This window comes from Schistocerca cancellata, chromosome 10 (genome assembly GCF_023864275.1).
Source record: "Schistocerca cancellata isolate TAMUIC-IGC-003103 chromosome 10, iqSchCanc2.1, whole genome shotgun sequence".
NCBI lineage: Eukaryota > Metazoa > Arthropoda > Insecta > Orthoptera > Acrididae > Schistocerca > Schistocerca cancellata.
The window spans coordinates 218,065,631-218,091,328 of NC_064635.1; the positions used below are offsets into that span (position 1 = coordinate 218,065,631).

The 25,698-nt window shown below is 38.8% G+C and overlaps 1 protein-coding gene across 1 annotated transcript in view; it reads right to left on the reverse strand.

Annotated features, from left to right (window-relative positions):
- Positions 1-25,698, reverse strand: part of LOC126106278 (trypsin 3A1-like) — a 112,123-nt gene that overhangs the window by 20,115 nt on the left and 66,310 nt on the right. Inside the window, exon 4 of the mRNA XM_049912500.1 lies at positions 15,530-15,699. Coding sequence (XP_049768457.1) covers positions 15,530-15,699 — 170 coding nt within the window. The remainder of the gene's footprint in view (positions 1-15,529; positions 15,700-25,698) is intronic.

The following is a 25,698-nucleotide window of genomic DNA, read 5'->3' on the forward strand; positions in this document are numbered from 1 at the left end:
GAAATAAATGTTGTATGTGTTAAGAATTTCAATTCAGTCATCTATAATTGTCCTGACAAAAAAATAAAGATATATCTGAATAAAGATCAAACCATTCTTATGTAATTAGCAGTGTGAATGCTTTGTTAGGATCATCATATTTTTGTGATAAATGTGACAAACCAAATAAAAACAAAGATAAATAGAAATGTAAAATAGGCTGTAAAATCTGTATACTACACAAAGGTTCAGAAACTGCGGAAAACTAGATATATTCTGAAAACTGCAATATGTACTGTTATAATGAAGAGTGCTAAAAAATCACAAGAAGTTTGTGAAACAGCTTAAAAATGTGAAGGATTTAAAAAGATCTGTTTGAGATTAAACCACAAAACTGTAGCTTTTAACTTTGCAGAAACTGTAATCAAGTACTGAAAATTGAAAATCATAAATATTACATATAATCTGTATTGCAAAAGAGTATTCCTGAATGAAAATTTGATGACGGTTTTATAGTGCGAGGTTGTCCAATGATGATGATGTTTGGTGTGTGTGGTGCTCAACTGCATGGTTATCAGCGCCAATAGAAAAGCCCAGTTTGTTCACAGCCCAATTTTTTTCACAGTCCAATCTCACTACTGTCATGAATGATGAGGATGATGATGAAATGAGGAGGACAACTCAAACATCCAGTCCCCAGGCAGAGAAAATCTCCAATCCCGCTGGGAATCGAAGCTGGGACCCTGTGATCCAGAGGTAGCAATGCTAGTATCTAGACCATGAGCTGCAGACAAGGTTGTCCAAATTGTAATAAAAATGGTTGCTATATTAATGGAGTATTCAATGATTTTTATGTTTACCAATGCTGTGAATGTGGAAAGATAGTTGTTGATACACAGTTTGAGTGTTATGAAGATGGATCCCTTAAGAGAGTGAATTCCACCAACACAGAAAGATATGTCTGGTTTGATTTTAAAGCTCAATAAGAAACTGGTATACATACTGTGAATCTCATAATAGTTCAGATATTTTCAAGGAGATAGTGTTTATAAATTTGAGACAAATGATGAGTTCTGTAGTTTGACGAAATGTGAAAAAAAACAAGCATTACACATTCATAGCTCACTATGCTAAAGGATGCAATTCACTATTCATTTTTATGTACAGTATTGAAAAGACAATAAAACAATATATTGTCTACACAGGAAGTAAATTAATGTTATTGGGGATCAAAGGGTTAGGTCTACAAACTATAGATACAACTAATATTATACAAGGTTTACTTAGTAGTTTTCAAACATTTGATTTCAAAGAATTGAAGAAAAGATATTTTCCACATCTATTCAACAGCCAAGAAAATGAATATTACATTGGACCAGTTCCAGATACTCGATATGATTATGTTGACACTATGAAACTGAAAGATAGAGAAGCATCTCTCAAGTGGCTTAGCTCCAGAGTTAAGGAAAATTATATGTTCAATATGAAGAAAGAAATTAATGAGTACAGTAATTCTGATGTCAATATATTAAGAAGAGGTTATTTGTAATGAAGAAAACAATTTCTAGAGATAGCTAATATTAATTCTTTCTGTTATTTAACGATATCATATGTTTGTATGGCTATTTACAGATTTGAATAATAACCTGATAATACTAACACTATATAAGATACAGAACAAAAAGAAAACTATAGTAAGGAATCCATGGGAAGGTTGAACAGTTTAAACAATAATAATACCTATCATGCTTTTAGTGGTGGAGAAGTAAAAATAGCTGGAGCAAAAGTAGATGGATCTGATAGACAAAATATTACTGTTTACCCACATCATCGTCTTTATGGCATGGTTGTAAAATTTTTTAAAAGTGAGATGATTAACAATAAATATAAAGAAAAATGGATAATCTTTACCAAAAGACTTTAACAAGAAGTGCAGAAACACGAAATGCAGGATACAACTAGTGGAGATGCGGGAATATGATTGGCTTAACTCAGCAGTGTATAATAGTTACCAGAAGTTGTCAAACCATTGAATTCAAGAGAAGCTTTTTATGGTGGTCAAACAAATGCAAAAAAATTAAGAGCTGAAGTAAATGGTGTTAGTATAAAAATAAAATGCATGGACATATGTAGTCTTTATCCTACTGTGCAATTTTGTAATTGTTGTTCTGAACAACATCTGAGAAAAATATGTAGATGAAGATATTATTCTTATAATTGATATGGTTTAATAAAATGTAAAGTATGCCACCTAAAGGATTGTATCATCCTGTTCTATCAGTAAGAATAAATGAAAAACAGGTGTTTCCTTTGTGTGTCAAATGAACTCAAGAAAAAAATAAATAAATGCAATGACAATGATGATGATGAAAGTGGTTGTATTGGTACTTGGACGACTGATGAAGTGAAAATATCTGCAGAAAAAGGATGTAAAATTTTAGATGTCTGTGAAGAGTGGGATTTTAGAAATAAAGGCAAAATCTTGTTAAAAATTATGTGAAAGATTTTATGAAAATAAAGTTAGACTCCAGTCCATATGATTTTGAAACTGATGAAGACTATGTCAAAACAGTTTAAGAGAAATTAGATACTGTTGTAGATCCTGGAAAATCCAGGAAAACGAGCTGTTGCTAAGATATGTCTTAATTCACTATGGGGGAAATTTGGGCAAAGGCAAAAATGAGTCAGACTACAAATGTAACTAATTTATAGCTATTTTACAAGATATTATTGGATGATTGAGTGGATAACAGGGATATCAATTTTATTAATGTCAATATGGTTCTGCTGAAGTTCAATTTCAAGGATTATTATGTGTAAAATAGTACAGCTAAAGATATTTTTATAGCTGCCTTCACTATATCAAATGCTTGGCTTAGATTGTACGATATGTTACATAAACTATGAGCATCTGTTATATATTTTGATACAGATAGTGTAGCATATATTGATTTGGTAAAAGCTCTGTGGAAGCATATTGTATGTTAGGCGAATGGACTGATGAATTAGAAAATAACTGGATTACAGACTGGGTTTCAACTGGCCCAAAAAGTTATTATTATGACAAAATGATGAAAAAACAGAGATGAAGGTAAAGGGATTCACATTAAATTATAAGAGTATTCAAAATCTGAATGGAAACTCTGTGATCAGATTATTTGAGAGAAAGGTGAAGAAAAAGATAAAACTACAATAAAGTTAGATCATTGGAGATGTTTATACTAAAAATTTAGTCAATGTACAGGCTAAGAAAGGATTCTTATTTCAATATGTTATAAGAGTTGTTCTAGAAAATTCTGATACAGTGGAATAAGAAACTAAAATATGTTTATTTTATTGATAAATATTAATAAGATTAAAATAATTTTTCTACATGAGTAGCATCCTATAAATTTTTAAACTTATTTTAATTGATTTACTTTTTGTATTTAGTTTCATGAGTGGGTTGTGTTTGCCCATTGAATTATAAGGGTGAGTCAAATGAACACCATAAAAAATTTTTAAAAATATTATTTATTGTGCAGAAGTGGTACAAAGCTGTATCGCTTTTCAACATACTATCCCCTACGCTCAGTGCAAGTCCTCCAGCACTTACAAAGCGCATAAATTCCCTTCGAAAAAAATTCTTTTGGTAGTCTGTGCAACCACTCATGCACCACGTGGCGTATCTTTTCCTCCCATTTCGTCTTTGAGTGGTCCAGACATATGGAAATCACTTGGGGCAAGGTATGGTGAGTATGGTGAATGAGGAAGACTCTCAAAATGCAGGTCTGTGATTGTTGCAACTGTTGTACAGGCAGTGTGGGGCCTTGCATTGTCATGTTGCAAAAGGGCACCTGCTGACAGCAATCCACGTCGCTTTGATTTGATTGTAGGCCGCAGATGATTTTTTAGGAGATCTGTGTACGATGCACTGGTGACAGTGGTCCCTCTGGGCATGTAATGCTCCAAAGTAACGCCTTTTTCGACCCAAAAGAGAGTCAGCATAACCTTCCCTGCTGATGGTTCTGTTCGAAATTTCTTTGGTTTTGGTGATGAGAACTGCCGCCATACCTTGCTCGCTCTCTTCGTTTCTGGTTGGTGTAAGTGAACTCAGGTTTCGTTCCCAGTAACGATTCTTGCAAGGAAGCCATCACCTTCACGTTCAAAGCGCCGAAGAAGTTCTTCACAAGCATCAACACGTCGTTCTCTCATTTCAGGAGTCAGCTGCCGTGGCACCCATCATGCAGCCACTTCGTGAAACTGGAGCATATCATGCACAACGTAGTGTGCTGACCCACGACAAATTTGTAAACATGCTGCAATGTCATTCAGTGTCACTCGGCGGTTTTCGTTCACTATGGCTTCAACTGGTGCAATGTTCTGTGGAGTGACAACTCGTTGTGTCTTACCTGGACGAGGAGCATCTTCCACCGATGTCTCACCATTTTCTAACTTCCTACTTCATTTGCAGACTTGCTGCTGTGACAAACATGCATCACCGTACTGAACCTTCATTCGTCGATGAATTTCAATAGGTTTTACACCTTAACTACGCAAAAACCGAATAATAGAACGCTGTTCTTCCCTGGTGCAAAGTCGCAAGTGGGACAGTCATATTTATACTGATACTGCGACGGTATGTGTGCATCTGCACTATGGTGCCACTTACAGGCCATTCTGCACGCTGTTCGTAGCATGCTTACCAACTTACAGGATAACGGCGGGTAATTTCGATTTGTTATTACAAATTTAAGGTTTTCATTTGACTCATCATCGTATCTCCTAGCACACTCAAGTGACCCATTTAGTACTACTGAGCATACTAGAGAAAAGCACCATAATATTTATGACAAATTAAGGTTCAGCGTTTTGCTCACCCCTTCAATTTCAAATATCATTTTACTGATTTAATTTTATTATCTATTTTGGCGGGTGGGGTGGGTTTGATCATTAAACACCATAGCGCACTGAATTTACCCTCATACTACTTTTGTACTCGCGTGTCAGTTTTTTGGCACCGACCTGTCACACAATTTATTCAACAGCAAGTGCATAGTAACAGTTTTGTGCATCAAGGATTGCGATACCTGCGGAAACTGGCTTTTGAGCTCAGTAATCGTGAAGCAACGGTTCTCCAGGATATTCTGCCACACCACTTGAACCAGGTGATCACTGATGAAGAACTGTTACCCACTGTGCTCTTCATCGTGGATATTTTGACTACGGTACGTTTCAGAAAAGAAAACCTTCACCAGCTATGTGTTCTGCCCACAGACCTGACAAAGCTGACAATGAATTTCGATGGGCGCTAAGTTTTGTGCGATAAAGAACAAGGAACCTCGAGGATGTCTGGAGAGCGAACAGGAATGGCATTTCAGGGTGCTGCCACAGTACTGGCAACAGGCGGGACCTCTCCAGCCATCATTTGTTTGACACATGATAGATCTCTGGCGAATGCGCACTTTTCCCATCTACATACATCTACATTGAAGGAAACATCATGGGTAAATTTACTTTCTGGATTCGGCTTATAGATACTGTTGCAACAGCATATTGCTAACATATTTTTAGAATACTGTGGCGTCATAGCTGAGGTGGAGTAAATAATTTGACACCTACAAAGATTTCCTTGTACTTAACCTCAACTAGATCCCAATAATTTTGGGCAACAGTTGTTAACGATTGCATTTTTCTAGCAATACTTTATCTTCATTCTCCCCTCCTCCACCTGACTCATACTTAGGATTTCACAATCATTATGAGACATGTTTGGAAAATAATTTTGTTCTAAACATAACACATTGCATTTTTGCACAGTCTGAATACCCTTTAGGCATTTAGATATCGCTGCAACATACTAAAAGCAGTTTAGGCATTTAGATACTGCTGCAACATAATCATTATATTTTCTGATGCATTTAAAAATATTGTGACATCATAGATGAGGCAAAGTAATTAATTTGAGATCCATCTAGTTCCAAAGAAAACTGATTCAAATATTCTACTTTTGCTTATTGGCGAGTTTTGCAGACATTTTGGAATATTGTGATCTCATAGTAGTGCTGAATAATTAACATAAGACTCTGTTGCATGCTAAAAGATGTGTGGTCCATAGATATGACTACGCTGCACAGACTACAGTTGTTAACAGTAAGAACACCTCATGGTACAGACAGCGAACTTTTGTCGCATTTTAACAGTGGACCATCTGTTTGTGAGAGGAAGCAACTGGGATGTGAAAGAAGAGTTGATTTCATTTCGCAATATCAGTGTATACAGAATACTATTTGAGGTAAAACTGTTCGACCACTGCATATTCCCAAGTCATTATATCTGTGTTACAGGCAAACATCGGTTTTTAATGATTTGCAGAGAATGTGTTACATATCGGTTCCAGTATTGCATGGTGAATGATATATGATATACAGCTTCGAATAGAAATTGCCAGCATGATAGGTGGGCCAGTCTGTAGACTTATTTTTGGAACCCAGCAATGTAAACATAGTTGACAAAATTTTCGATATTTCAGGCGGTTTAAATACTTAAACGTATTTATCATATTATAGTTGGGATACATCTGAGAACAGGCTAGATGGAGTTACATTGCAATGGTAATTTTAGACTCTGACTGGAGGAGGAGGCGAGAGACATGTATCATGCAGTTTTTCATAAATAACTATGTTCGTTTGGCTAGTTTCGACCACAGACCAGATGGGACACTACTGTGTAGTTTGCTCTTTTCATTTTAATGGTGACTAAAATTCTAGGCTATGACAGAAGGAGATTAGAGAGATGTAGTATGTTATGTAGTCTGTCATCAAACAATTCAATGTAAATTTTATGGACAAGGTGTGATTTCTGTGCATTATTTTAATATTCTACTTTAATTGGTTGGAAAAAGGAAAGTGACAGGTATAAAGTACACAATTGGCCTGTACATAAATTATGTCAGATAGAGCCAGACATGGTTTTTAATTTCCCACTAACACTATTGCGCTATTTCTGCAACCTTGTATTTTTGTTTTTCACCTGCATATTTAATACTGCGCTATAACTACATCTACATCTATACTCTGCAGACCACAGTGAGGCGCATGGTAGAGGGTATGTCTCATTGTTCCAGTTATTAGAGTTTCTTTCTGTTCCATATATGTAGAGCAGGAAGAATGATTGTTTGATTGCAACTATGTGGGCAGTAATTACTCAAATACTGTCCTCACAATTCCTATGTGAGCGATACATAGGGGGTTGTAGTATGTACCCAGAGTAATCATTTAAAGCTGGTTTTTGAATCTTCGTTAGTATACATTCTCAGGACAGTCTATCTCCAAGAGTAGTCCAGTTCTTTCGTTCAGTATATCTGTGAGACTCTCCAACAGGTTAAACAAACCTGTGACCATTTGTGTTCCCCTTCTCTGTACACGTCCAATATCCCATGTTAGTCCTATATGGTACAGGTTGAGCAATATTCTAGAACCAGTCGCACGAGTAATTGCTTGTACTTCCCCCGTATTGTACCAATAAACTGAAATCTTCCACTTGCTTTATCCATGACTGAACCTATGTCATCATTCCATTTCATATCCCTATGAAGTGTTACATCCAGGTATTTATCTTAGTTGGCATATTCTAATAGTGACTCACTGATGTTATAGTCGTTGGCTACTACATTTTTCGTTTTATGAAGTGAACACTTTACGTTTCTAAACATTTAAAGCACATTGCCAATCTGTACCACTTTGACACCTTATCAAGATCTCACTGAATATTTACGCAGCTTCTTTTAATCATTATTTCATTATGCACTGAAGCACCTAGGAAACTGGTATAAGCTTGCGTATTCAAATACAGAAATATGCAAATTGGCAGAATACGGCTCTGCCGTCGGAAATGCCTATATAAGACAACAAGTATCTGGCGCAGTTATATGGTCGGTTACTGCTTCTGCAATGGCAGATTATCAAGATTTAATTTAGTTTGAAACTGGTGTTATAGTCAGCGCACGAGCGAAGGGACACAGTGTCTTCGAGGTAGCGATGAAGTGCGGATTTTCCCGTAAGAACAGTTCACGAGTTCTCCGTGAATATCAGGAATGCGGTAAAACATCATATCTCCGACATCGTTACGGGCGAAACAAGGTCCTGCAAGAACGGTAACAACGACGTCTCAAGAGAATCGTTCAACGTGACAGAAGTGCTAGCCTTCCACAAATTGCTGCAAATTTCAATGCTTCAACAAGTGTCAGCGTGTAAACCATTCAATGAAACATCATCGATGTGGGCTTTTGGAGCCACAGGCCCACTTGTGTATCCTGGATGACTACACAACACAAAACTTTACACCTTGCTTAGAACTGTCAACACCGACAGTGGACTGTTGATGGCTGGAAACGTGTTGCCTGGTCGGACGAGTCTCGTTTCAAATTGTATTGAGTGGATTGATGTGTACGGGTATGCAGATAACCTCATGAATCCCTGGACCCAGCACGTCAGCTGGGGACTGTTCAAGCTGGTGGAGGCTCTGTAATGGTGTGGGGTGTGTGCAGCTGGTGTGATATGGGACCCCAGATACGTCTAGATACAACTCTGACACTCTGATGGGTGACATGTACATAACCATCCAGTCTGATCACCTGCATCCATTCATGTCCATTGTGCATTCCGACAGACTTTGGCAATTCCTGCAGGACACCATACACGTCCAGAATTGCTACAGCGTGGCTCCACGAACACGCTTCTGAGTTTAAATACTTGCGCTGGCCACCAAACTCCCCAGACATGAACATTATTGAGCATATCAGAGATGCCTTGCAACATGCTGTTCAGAAGATACTCTCCTGGAAATGGAAAAAAGAACACATTGACACCGGTGTGTCAGACCCACCATACTTGCTCCGGACACTGCGAGAGGGCTGTACAAGCAATGATCACACGCACGGCACAGCGGACACACCAGGAACCGCGGTGTTGGCCGTCGAATGGCGCTAGCTGCGCAGCATTTGTGCACCGCCGCCGTCATGTGAGTCAGTTTGCCGTGGCATACGGAGCTCCATCGCAGTCTTTAACACTGGTAGCATGCCGCGACAGCGTGGACGTGAACCGTATGTGCAGTTGACGGACTTTGAGCGAGGGCGTATAGTGGGCATGCGGGAGGCCGGGTGGACGTACCGCCGAATTGCTCAACACGTGGGGCGTGAGGTCTCCACAGTACATCGATGTTGTCGCCAGTGGTCGGCGGAAGGTGCACGTGCCCGTCGACCTGGGACCGGACCGCAGCGACGCACGGATGCACGCCAAGACCGTAGGATCCTACGCAGTGCCGTAGGGGACCGCACCGCCACTTCCCAGCAAATTAGGGACACTGTTGCTCCTGGGGTATCGGCGAGGACCATTCGCAACCGTCTCCATGAAGCTGGGCGACGATCCCGCTCACCGTTAGGCCGTCTTCCGCTCACGCCCCAACTTCGTGCAGCCCGCCTCCAGTGGTGTCGCGACAGGCGTGAATGGAGGGACGAATGGAGACGTGTCGTCTTCAGCGATGAGAGTCGCTTCTGCCTTGGTGCCAATGATGGTCGTATGCGTGTTTGGCGCCGTGCTGGTGAGCGCCACAATCAGGACTGCATACGACCGAGGCACACAGGGCCAACACCCGGCATCATGGTGTGGGGAGCGATCTCCTACACTGGCCGTACACCACTGGTGATCGTCGAGGGGACACTGAATAGTGCACGGTACATCCAAACCGTCATCGAACCCATCGTTCTACCATTCCTAGACCGGCAAGGGAACTTGCTGTTCCAACAGGACAATGCACGTCCGCATGTATCCCGTGCCATCCAACGTGCTCTAGAAGGTGTAAGTCAACTACCCTGGCCAGCAAGATCTCCGGATCTGTCCCCCATTGAGCATGTTTGGGACTGGATGAAGCGTCGTCTCACACGGTCTGCACGTCCAGCACGAACGCTGGTCCAACTGAGGCGCCAGGTGGAAATGGCATGGCAAGCCGTTCCACAGGACTACATCCAGCATCTCTACGATCGTCTCCGTGGGAGAATAGCAGCCTGCATTGCTTCGAAAGGTGGATATACACTGTACTAGTGCCGACATTGTGCATGCTCTGTTGCCTGTGTCTATGTGCCTGTGGTTCTGTCAGTGTGATCCTGTGATGTATCTGACCCCAGGAATGTGTCAATAAAGTTTCCCCTTCCTGGGACAATGAATTCACGGTGTTCTTATTTCAATTTCCAGGAGTGTATGTCCAACCCCTCGTAATCTTAAGGATTTATGTACAGCCCTGCAGGATTCATCATGTCAGTGCCCTTGAGCACTAACTCAGACAGTATTCGAGTCCCTGTCATGTCATATTGTGGCACTTCTGCGTGATCACGGGGGCCCTACACGATATTAGGCAGGTGTACCAGTTTTTTTGGGTCTTCAGTGTAGATAACTGCATCAACTTTAAAAAGATTGATTTTACTATTGATATAGTCTGCGAGGTCATTGGTGTACAACATGAAACGGAAGGGTTCCAACACACTTCCCTTGGCACTCCCAAAGTTGCTTCTACATCTGACAGTTAGTCTCCATCCAAGGTAACAAGTTGCGTCCTTCCTACCACAAAGTCTCAACGCAGTCATAAATTTCACTTGATGCCGCATATGATCTTTCTATTGACAATAAGCGTAGGTGTGCTACTGAGTCAAATGCATCCCGGAAGTCAAGAAATACAGTATCTACCTGACTGCCTTCATCCAAAGCTTTTAGTATGTCATGCGAGGGAAGTTCGAGTTGGCTTTCACATAATCGATGTTTCCGAAGTCCATGCTGGTTGGCAATGAGGTGGTCATTCTGTTCAAGATATCTCCTTACGTTTAAGTTCAGAATAAGTTCTAGGATTCTACAACAAATCGATGTCAGTGATACTGGACGGTAGTTTTGTGGATCACTTCTACTACCCTCCTTTTAGACAAGTGCGACCCGTGCCTCTTTTCATGAATGGGGCATGGATTTTTGTTCAACGGATCTGTGATAGGTTATAGTCAGATGAGGGGCCAACTTAGGCGCAAATTCAGTGTGGAATCTGACAGGGATTTCATCCAGCCCTGGATATTTGTTCAGTTTTAACCTTTTCAGCAGTTTCTCAACACCACTGACACTAATACTTACTTCATTCATCTTCTCAGTGTACGAGGATTAAACTGGGGAAACTCTCCTGGGTTTTCCTTTGTAGAAGAACACTTTAAAACGAAGTTAAACATTTCAGCTTTTGCTTTGCTATCTTCAATTTCAGTTCCTTTTCATTCGCTAGGGACTTGACACTAACTCTGGTGTCATGGACAGCCTTTACGTATGACGAGAATTTCCTTGCATTCTGTGAAAGATCACTTGACAATATTCTGACAGCGTAGTCACTGTACGCATCACACGTTGCTCTCTTGACAGCCAAATGTATTTTACTGAGCATCTCTCGATCTATAGCCCTACACTTTGTTTTACACCCATTACGCAGTAATTTCTATTTTTTTTTAGGATATCCTTTACAGTGACTGTATACCAGGGAAGGTTCTACTGTTTACATGTATATCCAGTGCATGTTCCACTATACGTTTAAACTTTAGCCAGAGTTCCTCTGCATGTTCATGCTCTTTGCTGAAAGTTTGAAGTTCCTGATAGAGATAGGACATTACTGATTTTTTTTATGTAGTTTATGGAACGTGTATATCTTACTACATGTTTTAGTTGTCTTTTGTACTTTGGTAATTACTGTTGGCATAACTGTGTCATGGTTACTGATACCAGTTCCGATGTATACATCCTCAAAGCGGTCATGTCTATTTGTTGCCATTAGATCCAATGTATTTCCATGAGTGAGGCTACTAACTATCTGTTATAGGCAGATTTCGGAGAAGGCATTTGGTAATCACGCCCACAACTAACAGAACTGTCATTTTGCAAATTAATTGTTGGATGATTAAAGTCTCTGCAGCTGATGACAGTGTGACTGGCGAATTTATGTGCAAGTGAACCGAGGTTTTCTTTAAAGTTTTCGGTTATATCAGGAGGTGAATCTGGTGGGCGACAGAAGAATCCAATTATCACTTTATGCACACACTTGACACTGAGTGTTCTCCGAACAATCTCATTTGCAGCTCCAATTTTTATCTTAGTGGATATGAGTTTGTTGTCTACTGCAACAAATATACCGCCTCTGTTTTCCATTTGCCTATCCTTACACGCTTAAATTTTCCCCAAAAGTCTCACTGCTATAAGTTTCAAGTTTCAAATAGCTTTGTGTACCTAGTATTATGAGAGCTTTACTGCATTTCATGGGCACTTGAAGCTCTGGTACATTGTTGCGAATGCTTCAGCAGTTTACAATTAGTATTTTAATACTTGTGGGTGGCATTGCTTTGGATCTTACACTGATATTTATCTGTTTCCTACAGCTGTCGTTATCTGAATTGGATGGAGAGTCGCCTAATCTAAACAGCCTTGTCTGCAGGTCACACATAGTCAGCTACCTGAGTATCAGACTCTGATGTGTAGTGCACACGAGACCTCATGGTGCAAGTCCAGGAAGTCTCAGCCGAGCTTTTCACACAACTGTCGAAGTCTCTGGTTCAGTCCTTCCACTCTGCTCACTACCAAAGGGCCACGATCAGTTCTGCAGACATTGCTGCAAATTGTGAGCTTCGTTGAAAGTCCAGACACAAGGTTGGTCTTCTCAACCTTGTCTGTCATTCGCTGGAATGACCCAATAATTTATTGTAATGTGCGCCAAAGTCTGCATTTGGTTGTAACCTGTTCCGTCAATAGCTGCTGGAATTGCCTCTTCAACATGGTGAATGAGGCCAAGAGGCATACAGACTGAGTGCATCTGGCATCCTTTCCTGTTCCTTGCTGCCGTCATTCGCTGTATGTTCGAGTTGCCGACAGTTAAAAGACCCTGCCCTTATGTGCTTGCCCTTTCCTGACACTGAACCAAAACAGATTTCCCAAAAACATTTGAAGTGTGTCCCACTGACTACCATTCGTTGGAGATTAGGAAGGGTCATGAGTTCCCACTGATAAAGGTGATGTCATTGTTGATGTCAGTAGTTCAAGATCATCAGTAATGAAATAAGGCCAACAACTGATTTCCGCGTCAAGTAGGACGTCTGTGGAGGTTCTACCTGTGTCAAAATGCCTATACTTACACTACCACTGTAGCTGATTGGCTGGTTAGTTGGTTTAAGGGGTCAGAGGGACCAAACTGCTTGGTTATCAGTTCCCCTGCAGCTGGAACGTTCGTGGCCCTTGCACAAGTTGTCAGCGTGACAGCTGAGCGGAAGATGGGCAAACATCGCATTTGATTCAGAGTTATTTCCAGGGTACCTCAAGTCAAAGTACACTTTGACTCTGCAATTCAAACACTGGGATTATGTCATGCCACCTTGTCTGGTGCATGCTGTGAGAACCTATGTATGAGGGAAAATGGCACCATTATGACCCTCAATTGCAGCCATTGACTCACTGATGACAGTGCTTGGCGTCAACCATTGCAAACTGTAACAGCGAAAAGATGCGACGCAGTTCAGCAAGTCACTCGTGAAAAGAGCTGCAAATAGTGAACAACTTTCCAATTCAGCGCTACGAGTAGTGAACAACTTTGCAATTCATATCACGTCCTTGCTGTGGCGTAGAAAGTATCTTCCGAATCCTTGAAAATGCATCTAGTACACAAGAATCTTCTCATAGATTGGGTGGGGGGAGGGTAAATAATAATATTAGTGGATTTCAAAGGCACAGTGACAGGTCACTTGGACTGGTGGTACACTCCAGTGGCATCAAAACCATGGAAACGATATTAGGTGCTTTCTTCTGTCTTTTAACTGATCGCTATATAGGCTGGAAGGGGAGGTATTATTGTTTGGTAGTTTTTTGGATGAAGTACCAATATTTATTAGATTTATTTGGTTTCACATCTGTCATCAGTGAAATATTATAAAACCTATTGCAGCCTCATGGGAGTTCACTACTTGTGGAATGGTCTGAGATATCTGCTGACATACACCCAATCAAGATTGTTTAGGGTTACAAGAAACTTGCAGTCCAATATCACAGATCAGATGATCTCAGGTGAGTCCACATCAAACAGTGATAAAGGTTTCAACAGCAACTCCTTGCTTACCTTGGAGACAGGCCTTGCATGTTACAATGGACAACGTAGAGCAACACATTATTGAATGTAGCCCAGCAGCGACCATGATTTCACATATACAAATAAAATGTGCATACCTGTCGATTCTTGCATGATTTACAGTCTTCAGATATGCACCCATGTCAGGTGTTACATTTATTCTAATGTCATCCAGTCCTCAGTCATTGTAGAACAATCAGATAATTTCTACAAAACAGCATAAAAATAACTTGAGTAAACAAAGAACTGAAAAAAAGTATCTATGTATTATATTACACCGTGCAGTCACATTGACGTGAACACCTGTCAGGATACTGCTACTCATGAACACACATTGTGAGCTGTGTGCCACGCTGCATTGCCCTGCTGGTAGGTGCCATAGGTCGAGGAAAAAGAAACTGCATGTAGTGGTGGACGTGGCTCCCAAGGATAGAAGCATACTTGTGCTGATCCGTTGTGGCTTCCAGAATGACGAGATCACCCACGTAATGCCGCAAAAACTCTTCTGAGACCGCAACAGTCTGTTCTCTGGCGCAGACCCTTCTACAGATTGTTGCAGGGCGTTTATTTTCAGATGTTTCACGCTGTACAGCCCAACTGCCTGATGGAATATAAGGCGAGCTTCATCTGGAAAGGCTGCCTGTCCCCACTCACTGGACGTCCAGTTTCGGTATTGGCGTACAAATTCCAGCCTCTGTCACCAATGAAGAGCAGGCAGCATGGCTGCATGAACCAGTCGTCTGCTGCAGAGACCCATATATATAGCAACATTCCCTGAACGTTTATTGAGGAGACACTGATGGTAGCCCCTTGGTTTATCTGGGTGGCCAGTTGCTCAACACATGCACATCTATTTGCCGCAGTCATCGTTCATATATGGTCCATGGTGCACAGCAGATGCCTTACCACCAGTTTTGGATAGCGCCATTAAGCCATGCATGTTGTACTTTAACAATGGCGGCATGTGGACAGTTAACAAAACTAGCCGTTTGGGAAGCGCTTCCACTCTTGTCCCAAAAAGCAATGATCAAGTCCTTTTGGATGTCAGGCAAATCGATCCGTTTCCCCATTATGACACCTGCACTTTTTTCAATCCCTCTCCCCCACCCAACAATTTTTATATGCCCTCCACTGTTAATGCTGCCACCTGCCACCTGTGACTGATTATTGTACTGACGTTGAACATAGGTGATGGCCACATTAATGTGACTGAATTGTGTAAAAAGAAACTATAGGTTTCAGACCGCACACACTCCTTTGCCAGACTTTCGCAGATGACTTTCGTTAATCACTACTGTCTCTGTCGCTTTCTGTCTGTCAATTTACTTATGTATATATCTGTATGTATGTCGCTCTCTCTATGAAGTAAGAGCGCTGTTCTACTACTTACTGCTGAGAGGAGCTTTCTTGGGCAGGAATACTACAGCCACGTTGTGACTCATATAGGCTTCCGTATCGTAGTCCGGGTGGGCTACAGACCAGTGGGCGGCAATGACCCAGGCTGTGGTCTCGTTCTTAGTCCGATGAACGGTTCCCAGGCGAATGATGAACTTGTCAAAGCTGCAAGAATTAATCTATTTTCAATTGCAAAGCAGACAGGCGATGTAAATAATTTTTACCGATAGCTCATGGTAATCAGTGCCACAGACATTACCGAACAGAAGAAAACACAACTACTCTCTAGTAAAACTGTATCAGGAGCCTTTTCGTGTATCCAAAGACATCCACAAACACAATACAATATCAAAAACGTTAACTTAACAATGTTCTTCTGAGTTTAGTAACACAATATGTTATTTGTGTAATGAGTGAGTCATCTGTGGAATATTTCAGAAATGGTTTAAATATGCTGAAGGTAAGCCATTACGTAAGGAAATGAAGAATAGCACTCAAATTCCTGCACAAAATCACTGTTGTTAGCATTTTCGAAATTTGTGGAAAACTTAGTATAGACGCTGTATCTTATCAACCTGACTACAAATAATATATTGTCTATGACTCAGTTAGGATTACAAAATGATTACAAAATAGATTATGGATATTTACACATTGTATTTGAAAGAAAATGACAAAGATTTTTGGGCAAGGGTAGGAAGAAACAGGTTAGAAGAGACTGAAGAATGAAGAAATATACGATAAGATTAACTCGTTTAATGTAGTACAGAAAGTAAAAATTGAGCTACTACAATAGGCTGAAGATATTGTGAGGGTGGCTAATGGTTCTGTTTCAGAATAATGGTGGTAGCAAGGCCAGAGAGAAGGAGACCTTTGCAGAGATTAGGAACAATACGGAACGATATGCTACACGGAGACCCACAGTAGATTAGATTCTCAGGAAACTGGATGGAAGGTGCACATGACAGGATCTGCTGGCCGGGGGGGGGGGGGGGGGGGAGATTTGTTAGATATTGTTAGATAGTAGGCGTATGATCGTCAAGGTCCTTCTCGCTCGCTAAACAAGAAAATGAGTGCCAGAGGGTTATAATTAAAATGTAGCTACTCATGGAGGTGTAGTGTGGTCTGTGATTATCGTGTGGCAGCGAGACTTGGTAGATAAACTAACGTGTAAACGCGGAACCGATTTCGCTGGAAAACAATGTTCCAGTTTCGACAACCACATGCAAATCTGGCACTGTACACGGTTTTTATGACGGTATGACACCCACGGTCTCATTTGACAAGCCATGGTTGGTGAGTGGACAGTACGACTATCGAGAAGAGAATCCATGTTCTTTGAGTGAAACTGTTTTATGTGAACAACAGCAATTACTGTGCTACATTGAGAGTGTATCACTGACTGAAAGATCTGAGGAGCCGCCCAATGTCATTAAATGGTTTAATGACGACGATACCGTAATACTAAAAGACAGGTGAACTTGGTATGGCATCTGAGAAATGAACGTGTCCTTTCCTGGTGGAAGTTATTGACGAGGTTGCTGTTGCTGTAACTGAACGTACAGCATGTACTCTGGTCAACAGTATGGAAAGTTTTGCGATACAGACTGTGTAGTAACTGGAACCGCATTATCTGCAGCAACATTCTAAATTGGCTCTTTGCTTTCTGGCATGGAACGAAGTTCGTGACATGTTGACAGGAAATACTCTATGGAATGACGAGGCAGATTTTACACTTCCCAATTTGGGGTACCGTTAAATTGGGTGTTTTGCATGAGTAGCCATTGTACTAGCCATATGTGACTGTATGGCATGGGTTCACAAGCAACTTTATCCTCGGCCCATTCTTCTTTGAAGACAATACACCCAGAGGGTCTGTCAGATGAACAACGACGTCTGCAAGTTTTGGAAACCTTATTGTACAGCATGTCACTGTTGCTTTGAAAGAGCACAACTGTGTGGACACCCTGTTTGCTTGCAAAACCATGGAGCGACGTGGCACAGTGTTAGCACAATGGTCTCGCATTTGGGAGGACGATGGTTGAAACCTGCGTCTGGCCATACTGATATAGGTCTTCCATAATTTCCCTACTTCGCTTCAGGCAAATGCTGGGATGGTTGCTTCGAAAGGGCACGGCCGATTTCCTTCCCCATTCTTCCTTAATCTAATGGGACCGACGACCTCGCTATTTAGTCCCCCTCCCCTGCCCCCACCCAATTCTCCAAGCAGCCATACAAGATGGGGCAACACCTCATTCCGCTCGCCAGTGAAATATCTGCTCAATGCAACCTTCGACAAATGTGTTATCTCCAGAATTTTTCCTGATATGTAACCTACAAAATCACCTGATATGGATCCATAAGATTTTTAACTCTGAGGATATCTAAAAGATCGTTATTGCTAGGGACAGATTCAGTCTCTGCCTGTCCTGAACGCCAGTATACAGGATCATGTTGTTTTATGGATGCAGCATCTCGTTGTCGTTCCTGGTGCTCGTAATGAACAAATTTTGTAAGCGGTGGTTAAAAATAATATCAACATTTGGCCTTTCTCACTTGTTTGACCTTTTGAGTCCACGTTCCATTCCTAATACATTACACATGGAAACATTTCTATAAGTTTTTATTGCATTCACAGCACCTGATGTTCACCTGGTAGCCGAAACTGGAACTAATTTTTATCCAGGATAAATGGGTTCTCCATTAATGCATTATAGTATCTACCATGTTTCACTGCCATGTGCTAATTACAGCCCACACTGGACCTCTGTGAATAGCTGTAGTTTAATTATAACCACTTAGTGTGTAGGCATTTAGCGAGACCTTACTTAATTCAGTGGTGAATAAACTATTGGCTACTGGTAAATTTTATGGTCTTTCAAGGGCATTTGGCAAAGGAAATTACAATAAGCTTGTAAGTAAATTAAAATATTTTTGAGTGACAGGAATTATTGGAAAATGGTTGGTATTATATCTCTCTGACATGAAACGCAGTTTGTCATTAGGAATGACTCGAGTATTAAGCTATCAGGCATGATAGAACTGCGAATTTATTACATGCCACCGTAACTTTTTCTTGCGTGTGTCAACGAACTGCCATCAGTGACATTCCCATATGCCAAATTTGTTTTGTTTCCAGTTCATACACACATATCAGTAAATTGCCAATCGGTTAATGAAATGTTCACAGTTATTAATAAATATCTTCTAGCCAATTCCTTATAAGAAACTTCGAAAAAAAAAAATACTACACACTGCTCAGATATTGTGCATTATCCCTGTAAACTCCTAAAATATGAGGACATGACAAGAGTAGAGATCTACAGTGTTAAATTATTGAGACAGAAGCTTAATAATAAGTTTAACGGCGAGGAATATAACATGAAACTCTTGAAGCACCTTTGCAAATTTTTATTTCCGATGCAGATGTTGTCACACGTAAATGATATAAAAATAAAAAAAGGTTCTGCAATTTGCTTAATTTCATTGCCTAACGTAATCCAGTATCTTTGTTGGGTAACTTGACACACCAGGCATAATTTTTCTGTGTCCAAAAACATGTGATATGAATTATTAATTCTGCCAGCTAAGAATTTCCTACACAGACCTGTCCAACCAAGTGCAGATACTAACTATTGCTTCAAAATGTGTATATTCGTTAATAAAATTAGTCATAAATAACATATACTTTTTCATATCAAGTGATCAGTTTATGCAATTCGTAAGAGAAAAAAGAATACTCTTCTAAAGATTTAACATCAGTAGTTTTATACAGAAAAATGAACATTATTAAAGCACACATAGCACAGTTTTTCATACCAAAAGATCAGTTTATGCACTTGGTAAGAGAGAATACTCTTGTAAGGATTTAACATCAGTAGTTTGGTACAGAAAAATTAACATTATACAGAACACACATTTTAATAACTTGTCAGCAGCTATATAGACTTTAACTACTAATTATGTTTGGTTTAAGACGAATTGTTTGGGGCTTAGTCATTCTACTGCAATGATGAACATCTTAGGTGAAGTGACTGATTTGTTTATATTATAAATAGACTTAATATTTCGTAACATCTAGCCACTGTTGATTTTCAGTGCACTAATATAATCAATGTAAGCAAATGTTACAAACAATTTTTTCCACTTTGATGATTTGTGGTTACAATAGCTTAAAATTATCGTATAATCGCATGCTGCTGCAAATGTATGTGTGTCTGACAAGTCTGTTATTACTTTCCAAGTGAAAGTGTGTTTAAGAATTTTTAATTTACTCCCAATCCATTAGGACAATTTCGGTTGGGGCCTGTGTAACAGTCATTATCGCATCTCATATTCATATTAATAATGTATTATTCTTTCCTGATGTGTTCTAACTTCATGAGGATCTCCTGATTATGAATCTATCGAACGAAAAGTACATCGAATCTAATCAATTCAACATACGACAGACAAAAGAACAAAGATGCTGCCCTTAAGTTCATAATATTTACTTTCTAAATAAGCTGAAAAATGTGAGTGTGAGAGCAGCCAACACGTGGTAAGCTAGGGTGAACATTCAAAAGAAACGACTAAGAGAGAAATACAAATTCAGTATCAACATCGATCAACCACATAATAAACACAGTGAAACGAACAGTTTAATAGATTTTCAGTGAAGTGCAGTGGCACTGACAAGTTTCATTCCTAAATAGCAAACCTCACACTATGTTGCTTCAGCACACATCGACCTCAGCGGCCATTGCTGACTGCATGTATACAGAAGTCGACTCTGATGCAGTTATTCTGGTGAACTATGTGTTTGTTTCTCCACAGCTGGTCGCTATGCATATGGAAGTGTGGAAGCAAGTTAACGCCATTAATGTTGTAGTTCATGTGCCACAATAACGAAAAAAATTCGAAGGCTAACCTTCAGCGTTCTGTATGGGAACTTGATCATGGAACCCTTGTTACAGCTGATGGGTGCAGCAGGATTAACTGACCATGTTGTTGTTTATGCCAGTGGTATTCCTGTTTTAGGATAGTGAAGATTTCGGACAGTAAACTGGAATGATGATGAAAACCGTATGGTATGGTATAAAGGCAATAAATTACAAATTTTGATTTATAAGATTGCATACACCTTGTGGAAGAGGAAATTTTCTTTCAGTGAAACATTATACTGAAAGTCAGACCAAATTCTATACAATATAATGATAGTTGCAGGTTTTTAACTCTACTATTTTATGAACAATGAGTTTCATGAATCGTGACAGAATTGGAATGCACCAGAAATAATGCACAAACACAATAGTGTAGGCACTGCCCGACTTCCAATGGAGGTTGTAAGAGCATACTGTAACACTCTTCACTACTTTTTCAGAAAATTTCTCGTGGACAACAGTAGTATTTTTCTTTCTATATTTTTAGTACTTTAAAATGAACATAAACAGTGTCGACAACAAGAAACCTTTATTTTTGTGGTTACCGGTTTTGGTCGGTTTTTGACCATCTGCAGGGCGGTAGGTGATGGTCGTGAATGGAGCAGGTAGTATTACTCCACTTACTTCAACTGCTCAATATTCACTGCATTTGTGAGGATTCGATCTAACATTTGGACTCATCTCTTTATATCCCTGATGACAAGTGTTAAAAATTAGTGTATGTAATATTTTCAGTAAATCATCATATCGACATTCTGTTTCCTCTATAAAACTCAAATTTAGTCTATTCAATTATCTTAAGCACTCCAAGTAAATTATATGTAAATATCCAAGCATTCACAAATGTAAATACTGTAGTACATACTGTTTAAACATTTTTCTGATAACAACAAGCACACTACTAGAATATATACATTGATGTAATACACTGTAAATGTTAGTAAAACTGGAAAAATTAAATTATTTGATTAAGTATAACTTAATGTTAACGTTTTGTTACAACTTCTAGTTTTACAAATTTTAAATGTAACTCTCAAACACTTTATTGTTCTGACTGATCAGTCAGTGTTTACATTTTGTCATGTTTGCCACAGTGCGATATAACTGAACTAAAAATTATTTCAGCCATTGTATCTTGTTAACACTGTAATTCTGACAGTTAATAAATTTATTTTTATTGTGAAGACAATTTAGATAGTCATGCATCTCAGCCCACAAAGTCTGTACACATACATATGAGACCAATCTTATGTTATCTTCTGTAGGTTTTATATTTGGAAAAATTACCATGAATTTAATACAATGAAGTAAAAATTTGAAATGGTGTGTTCATATTTCATTGGAAAGCCCTAAAAATGTTTAACACAACAACAAGGGTGGAAAATAGTGAAGTCTTACACCTTTGCTTTATTGATGACTGAACAGAAACTAAAAATAATTGTTATAACTTTTACCTTGATGCTACCCAACTCAAATTGTGTTTTATCAGCTTTAAATTAATTATTCAAAAGGGTCATAACATGCAGCTATAATATTTAATTTTATAAATGAACTAGTAGCAACTAAAGCACTGCAGATGCTGTAAGTCATCGGATACCTGTAATAATAAACTGACATTTTAAAGAATAATGTTACAGTTTAAAACAAGAATTATATGAAGAACATTATTTGAAACTAGTCTGTAATTGAAATGGAAGCAGCGTACACTTATAAAGGGCTTCATACTGCAGTGGTAATAATTTTAAAATGTAATTACTGATATAGAATTGGACTTCAACAACAACTGAGACAATAGATAAGTAGTGTTTTTGTTATTTTAGTGAGATTTGAGCATTGAGTGTAAGTCTTTGAACATGGTATTTTTTGTGATGTGAAAAGATGTAGCAATACGATTAAACAAGAGCGAAATTCGAACACCCTTGGAGGAAAAGTTAAGGTTATGAACAAAATCTCAGGAGTTAACTTTTACAGAACAATTCTTGGATGGAACACTTGCTGAGGGAGATGCAGATTATGAAGAGGTAGCTTGGCAGTCTTATATTCCATATAAAAAGTAGTATATGTAAACTGGATCATCAAGTAGTGGGGAAAAAAAATTAATCAGATGGTTAAATAACAGTATTGAGGATTCAAAATGCCTATTAAAGTGTGAACATGACGGCACACTTTCACAAGTGAGCTGGTAAATAAGAATATCCAGATGGTTGGAGTCTATGACAAAATTAATAGATCAAAATACCCTACAGAAGCAGGCAAATGCTGTAGATGATGTAGTTCAATCTAACATTGCAAATGTAGAATCAAATCTTACTATTAGATGAAAAAAGACTTTGAATAATTTTGAAATACTTAAAACTGTCATAATGCCAGATAATTAACTTTTGAAACCAGAAATGACTAGGACTAAACCGAATCTTGAAGAGAGGTTGTAACTTCTTGATTTCTGTTATTAATAGTGAAACAGTGGATGAAGAATGAATAGTTGCTAATGAGGTAGATGCATACAAAAGCAGTGTGAGACACATTATTTGGAAGCTTGTTGAATTACAAGAAAATCTCCCTACAAAGCATTTTGTTAATAACTGTGGTGGTATTTGGCGTAACACACCTCTAATAAAATTTCCTAGGGGTGTAAATTACATCCTATCGACTTTGCATAAAACTCTTGTGACAAAACTTTCTTTAGTGACTGATATGGTAAAATTAAATTTGCGAAATGGTTTTGACAAGTATGTACTTTCATAATTGAGTCAGAATGTCTGTTCTCTTATGTTCTATATTGTTATGTGTTTCAAAAATGTGTTCCAAACAAATTTTTCTCAGAATCAGAAGCGAGTTTTTGAGTGGGTTTGACTATATAGAGGGAAATGAGAGTACAACAGAACTTTTTGAGAAATGGCATAAAAGAACAATACATTTGGTGAGATATTTGGTGAGTTGACTCAAACAAATTTCCTAAAAACAAGACTTCCAGGAATAGGGTCATGAGGGATACTTCATGAGCCAGAAGTCCCAAATGAATATTTTCTAAGCTATGTTGACAAGCTGGACAATCTTAGAGACAAATGAGAGTCAGAAATTTAATCATGGTGCAGTTGACAGTTATGAACATCGATATGGGATAGAAATTATAATGGTAAAATCAGGGAAAGAAAGAAGTAGGATACCTCAAGAATGATTGTCAGGGATTTTGAAATCATAAATGATATTTATGTAAATGAGAGAAATAGGAATAGGAAGAGAGAATTTTAAGATAAAGGTAGGCCATTAGAGAGAAATAATGGATCATAAGATAATAGCGACCAGATAAGGAGGGAAATGTTCAGTGAAACTTGTGGTTGTTAGTTTGGAGGAAGAAATATGTAGCGAGATATGGGCAGTAATTACGTGATCCAAGTATAGAGGAAAGAAAATCAGACTTGTATATCTAGAACAAAATGGGAGCCTACAAACGGAAAGCAATGCATTTTAATCTGACAACAGAAAACCTAAATATTAAAGAAATTTCACATAAGAGTGGGCTGCAGAGATGCTCTCAAATGCCCATAGCCTGTTGGGAAATGAAATTTCAAACAAAGAGGAAATGACAAATAATAACAACAATGATAAATGAGGTATAGATAACTTAGTTATTATTGAGAAAGCACGAGTGAAACGTTGCTATTTCCAATGATGTAACTGATGGGTTTGATGATCATGTACAGGGGGTAAAGACATTTAACCATTCAATTGTAATAAGACTGATGATGAAATTGATAATTAAGATAAATACAATGCTAATTGTGATGAAGAAACTGGCAGAATGGTTAATATCGAAATTACAGATGAAGCAGTGGAAGTTAATCATGTAGACAGTCGTAATGCAAATAGCTGGAGCAGTCAGGTTGCTGATACAGAGCTCCATTTTAATCAATTTTTTGGCACTCAATAGGTCTTTAATCAGTAACAGAAATAATAAAGAGTGTGTGGAAAATTTAGATAACGGAATATGGGGTTTTTGTTCAGAAAAGTTTGTAGTGACAATAAAAGAAACCGAAAAATCAAGACTAATAAAAAAACGAGTCTGTGAGATGATGCATCCAAACGGGTGAGAAGAAAATAATAGATTTCATAATGAAGGGAATCTGTACCTGGTAAATATTCTTCCAATAAAAACTGTGGAATCAGGGTGGAAAATTATATGACTATTAGCACATTACAAGCAGAAAAGGAGGCATCATGAAAAAGGTAGGTCACAAAATGGGTTTCAGTGAAACTCAAGATAATCTGTTTCATAATGGAAATGATAAAAATCACTGTGACCCAAGCGGAACTCCTCATATTTACATTCAGGCAGAAAACTGGGAGACTAATAGTTTGAAACATCCCGGCTGATGAGTCTCTAGAAGTTCATGAAACATGAAATATGACCATGACTGTAATGGCGGTTAAAGAAATGCAGTGCTGGGAGATATGATAAAGTAGTGAAAGAACAAAATGTTACTATTATCGACTGGTGTTGCAAACATAAAATTTATGCAAGAATGTCTAGTTATAGCGGATTTCAGTTAAACAACCATATTACATATTGACAAAATTGTAAGAACTGGAGTGAAATTTGACTGACCAATAAAGAACTAATATTGACTCACCCCTAAAAATTTTTTGAAAAAGACAATTAATTAGTCTGACTTATAGAAATAGCACATCCAGATTAGGGAACTTAGACTGACTTATGTAAACAGAACGTCCAGATTAGGGAACAGGCAACTCATGACACAAATCAGCACTAGAACAATTAACAGAATAACAGTTTTCGTCTAAGACCATCGTCCAGTTCTCATATCAATGCTAAGAAAACAAAAGTGGCTACAGAAGCTTGAAATACAAAGCATCATATGGACAGTGATAATATAAAATCGTTATCTATGGAAACTTACAAATTACATACCACTCACGCAGAAACGTAAAATCACATTAATTACGAAGCTCTTCAACAATAGCAAAGCATGTAAGGATTGCCCTGCATCTGTAGTTATCATCATGCACAACAAGAAGTAACTGACCATTTTATTAGGGCATAACTTGAGTAATCAAAGTATTGTAATCTCAAAGATAATACCACAAAGATGTCTAATCGACATGGGCAGTATCACACTTGGGTAATTTTAAAAAAATTATTTTACTTTGTAGCGCATCAAGAATACATTACTGCGACTGAAGAACATGGTGTTAATGGGAATAACATCCACTTAACGTAGAT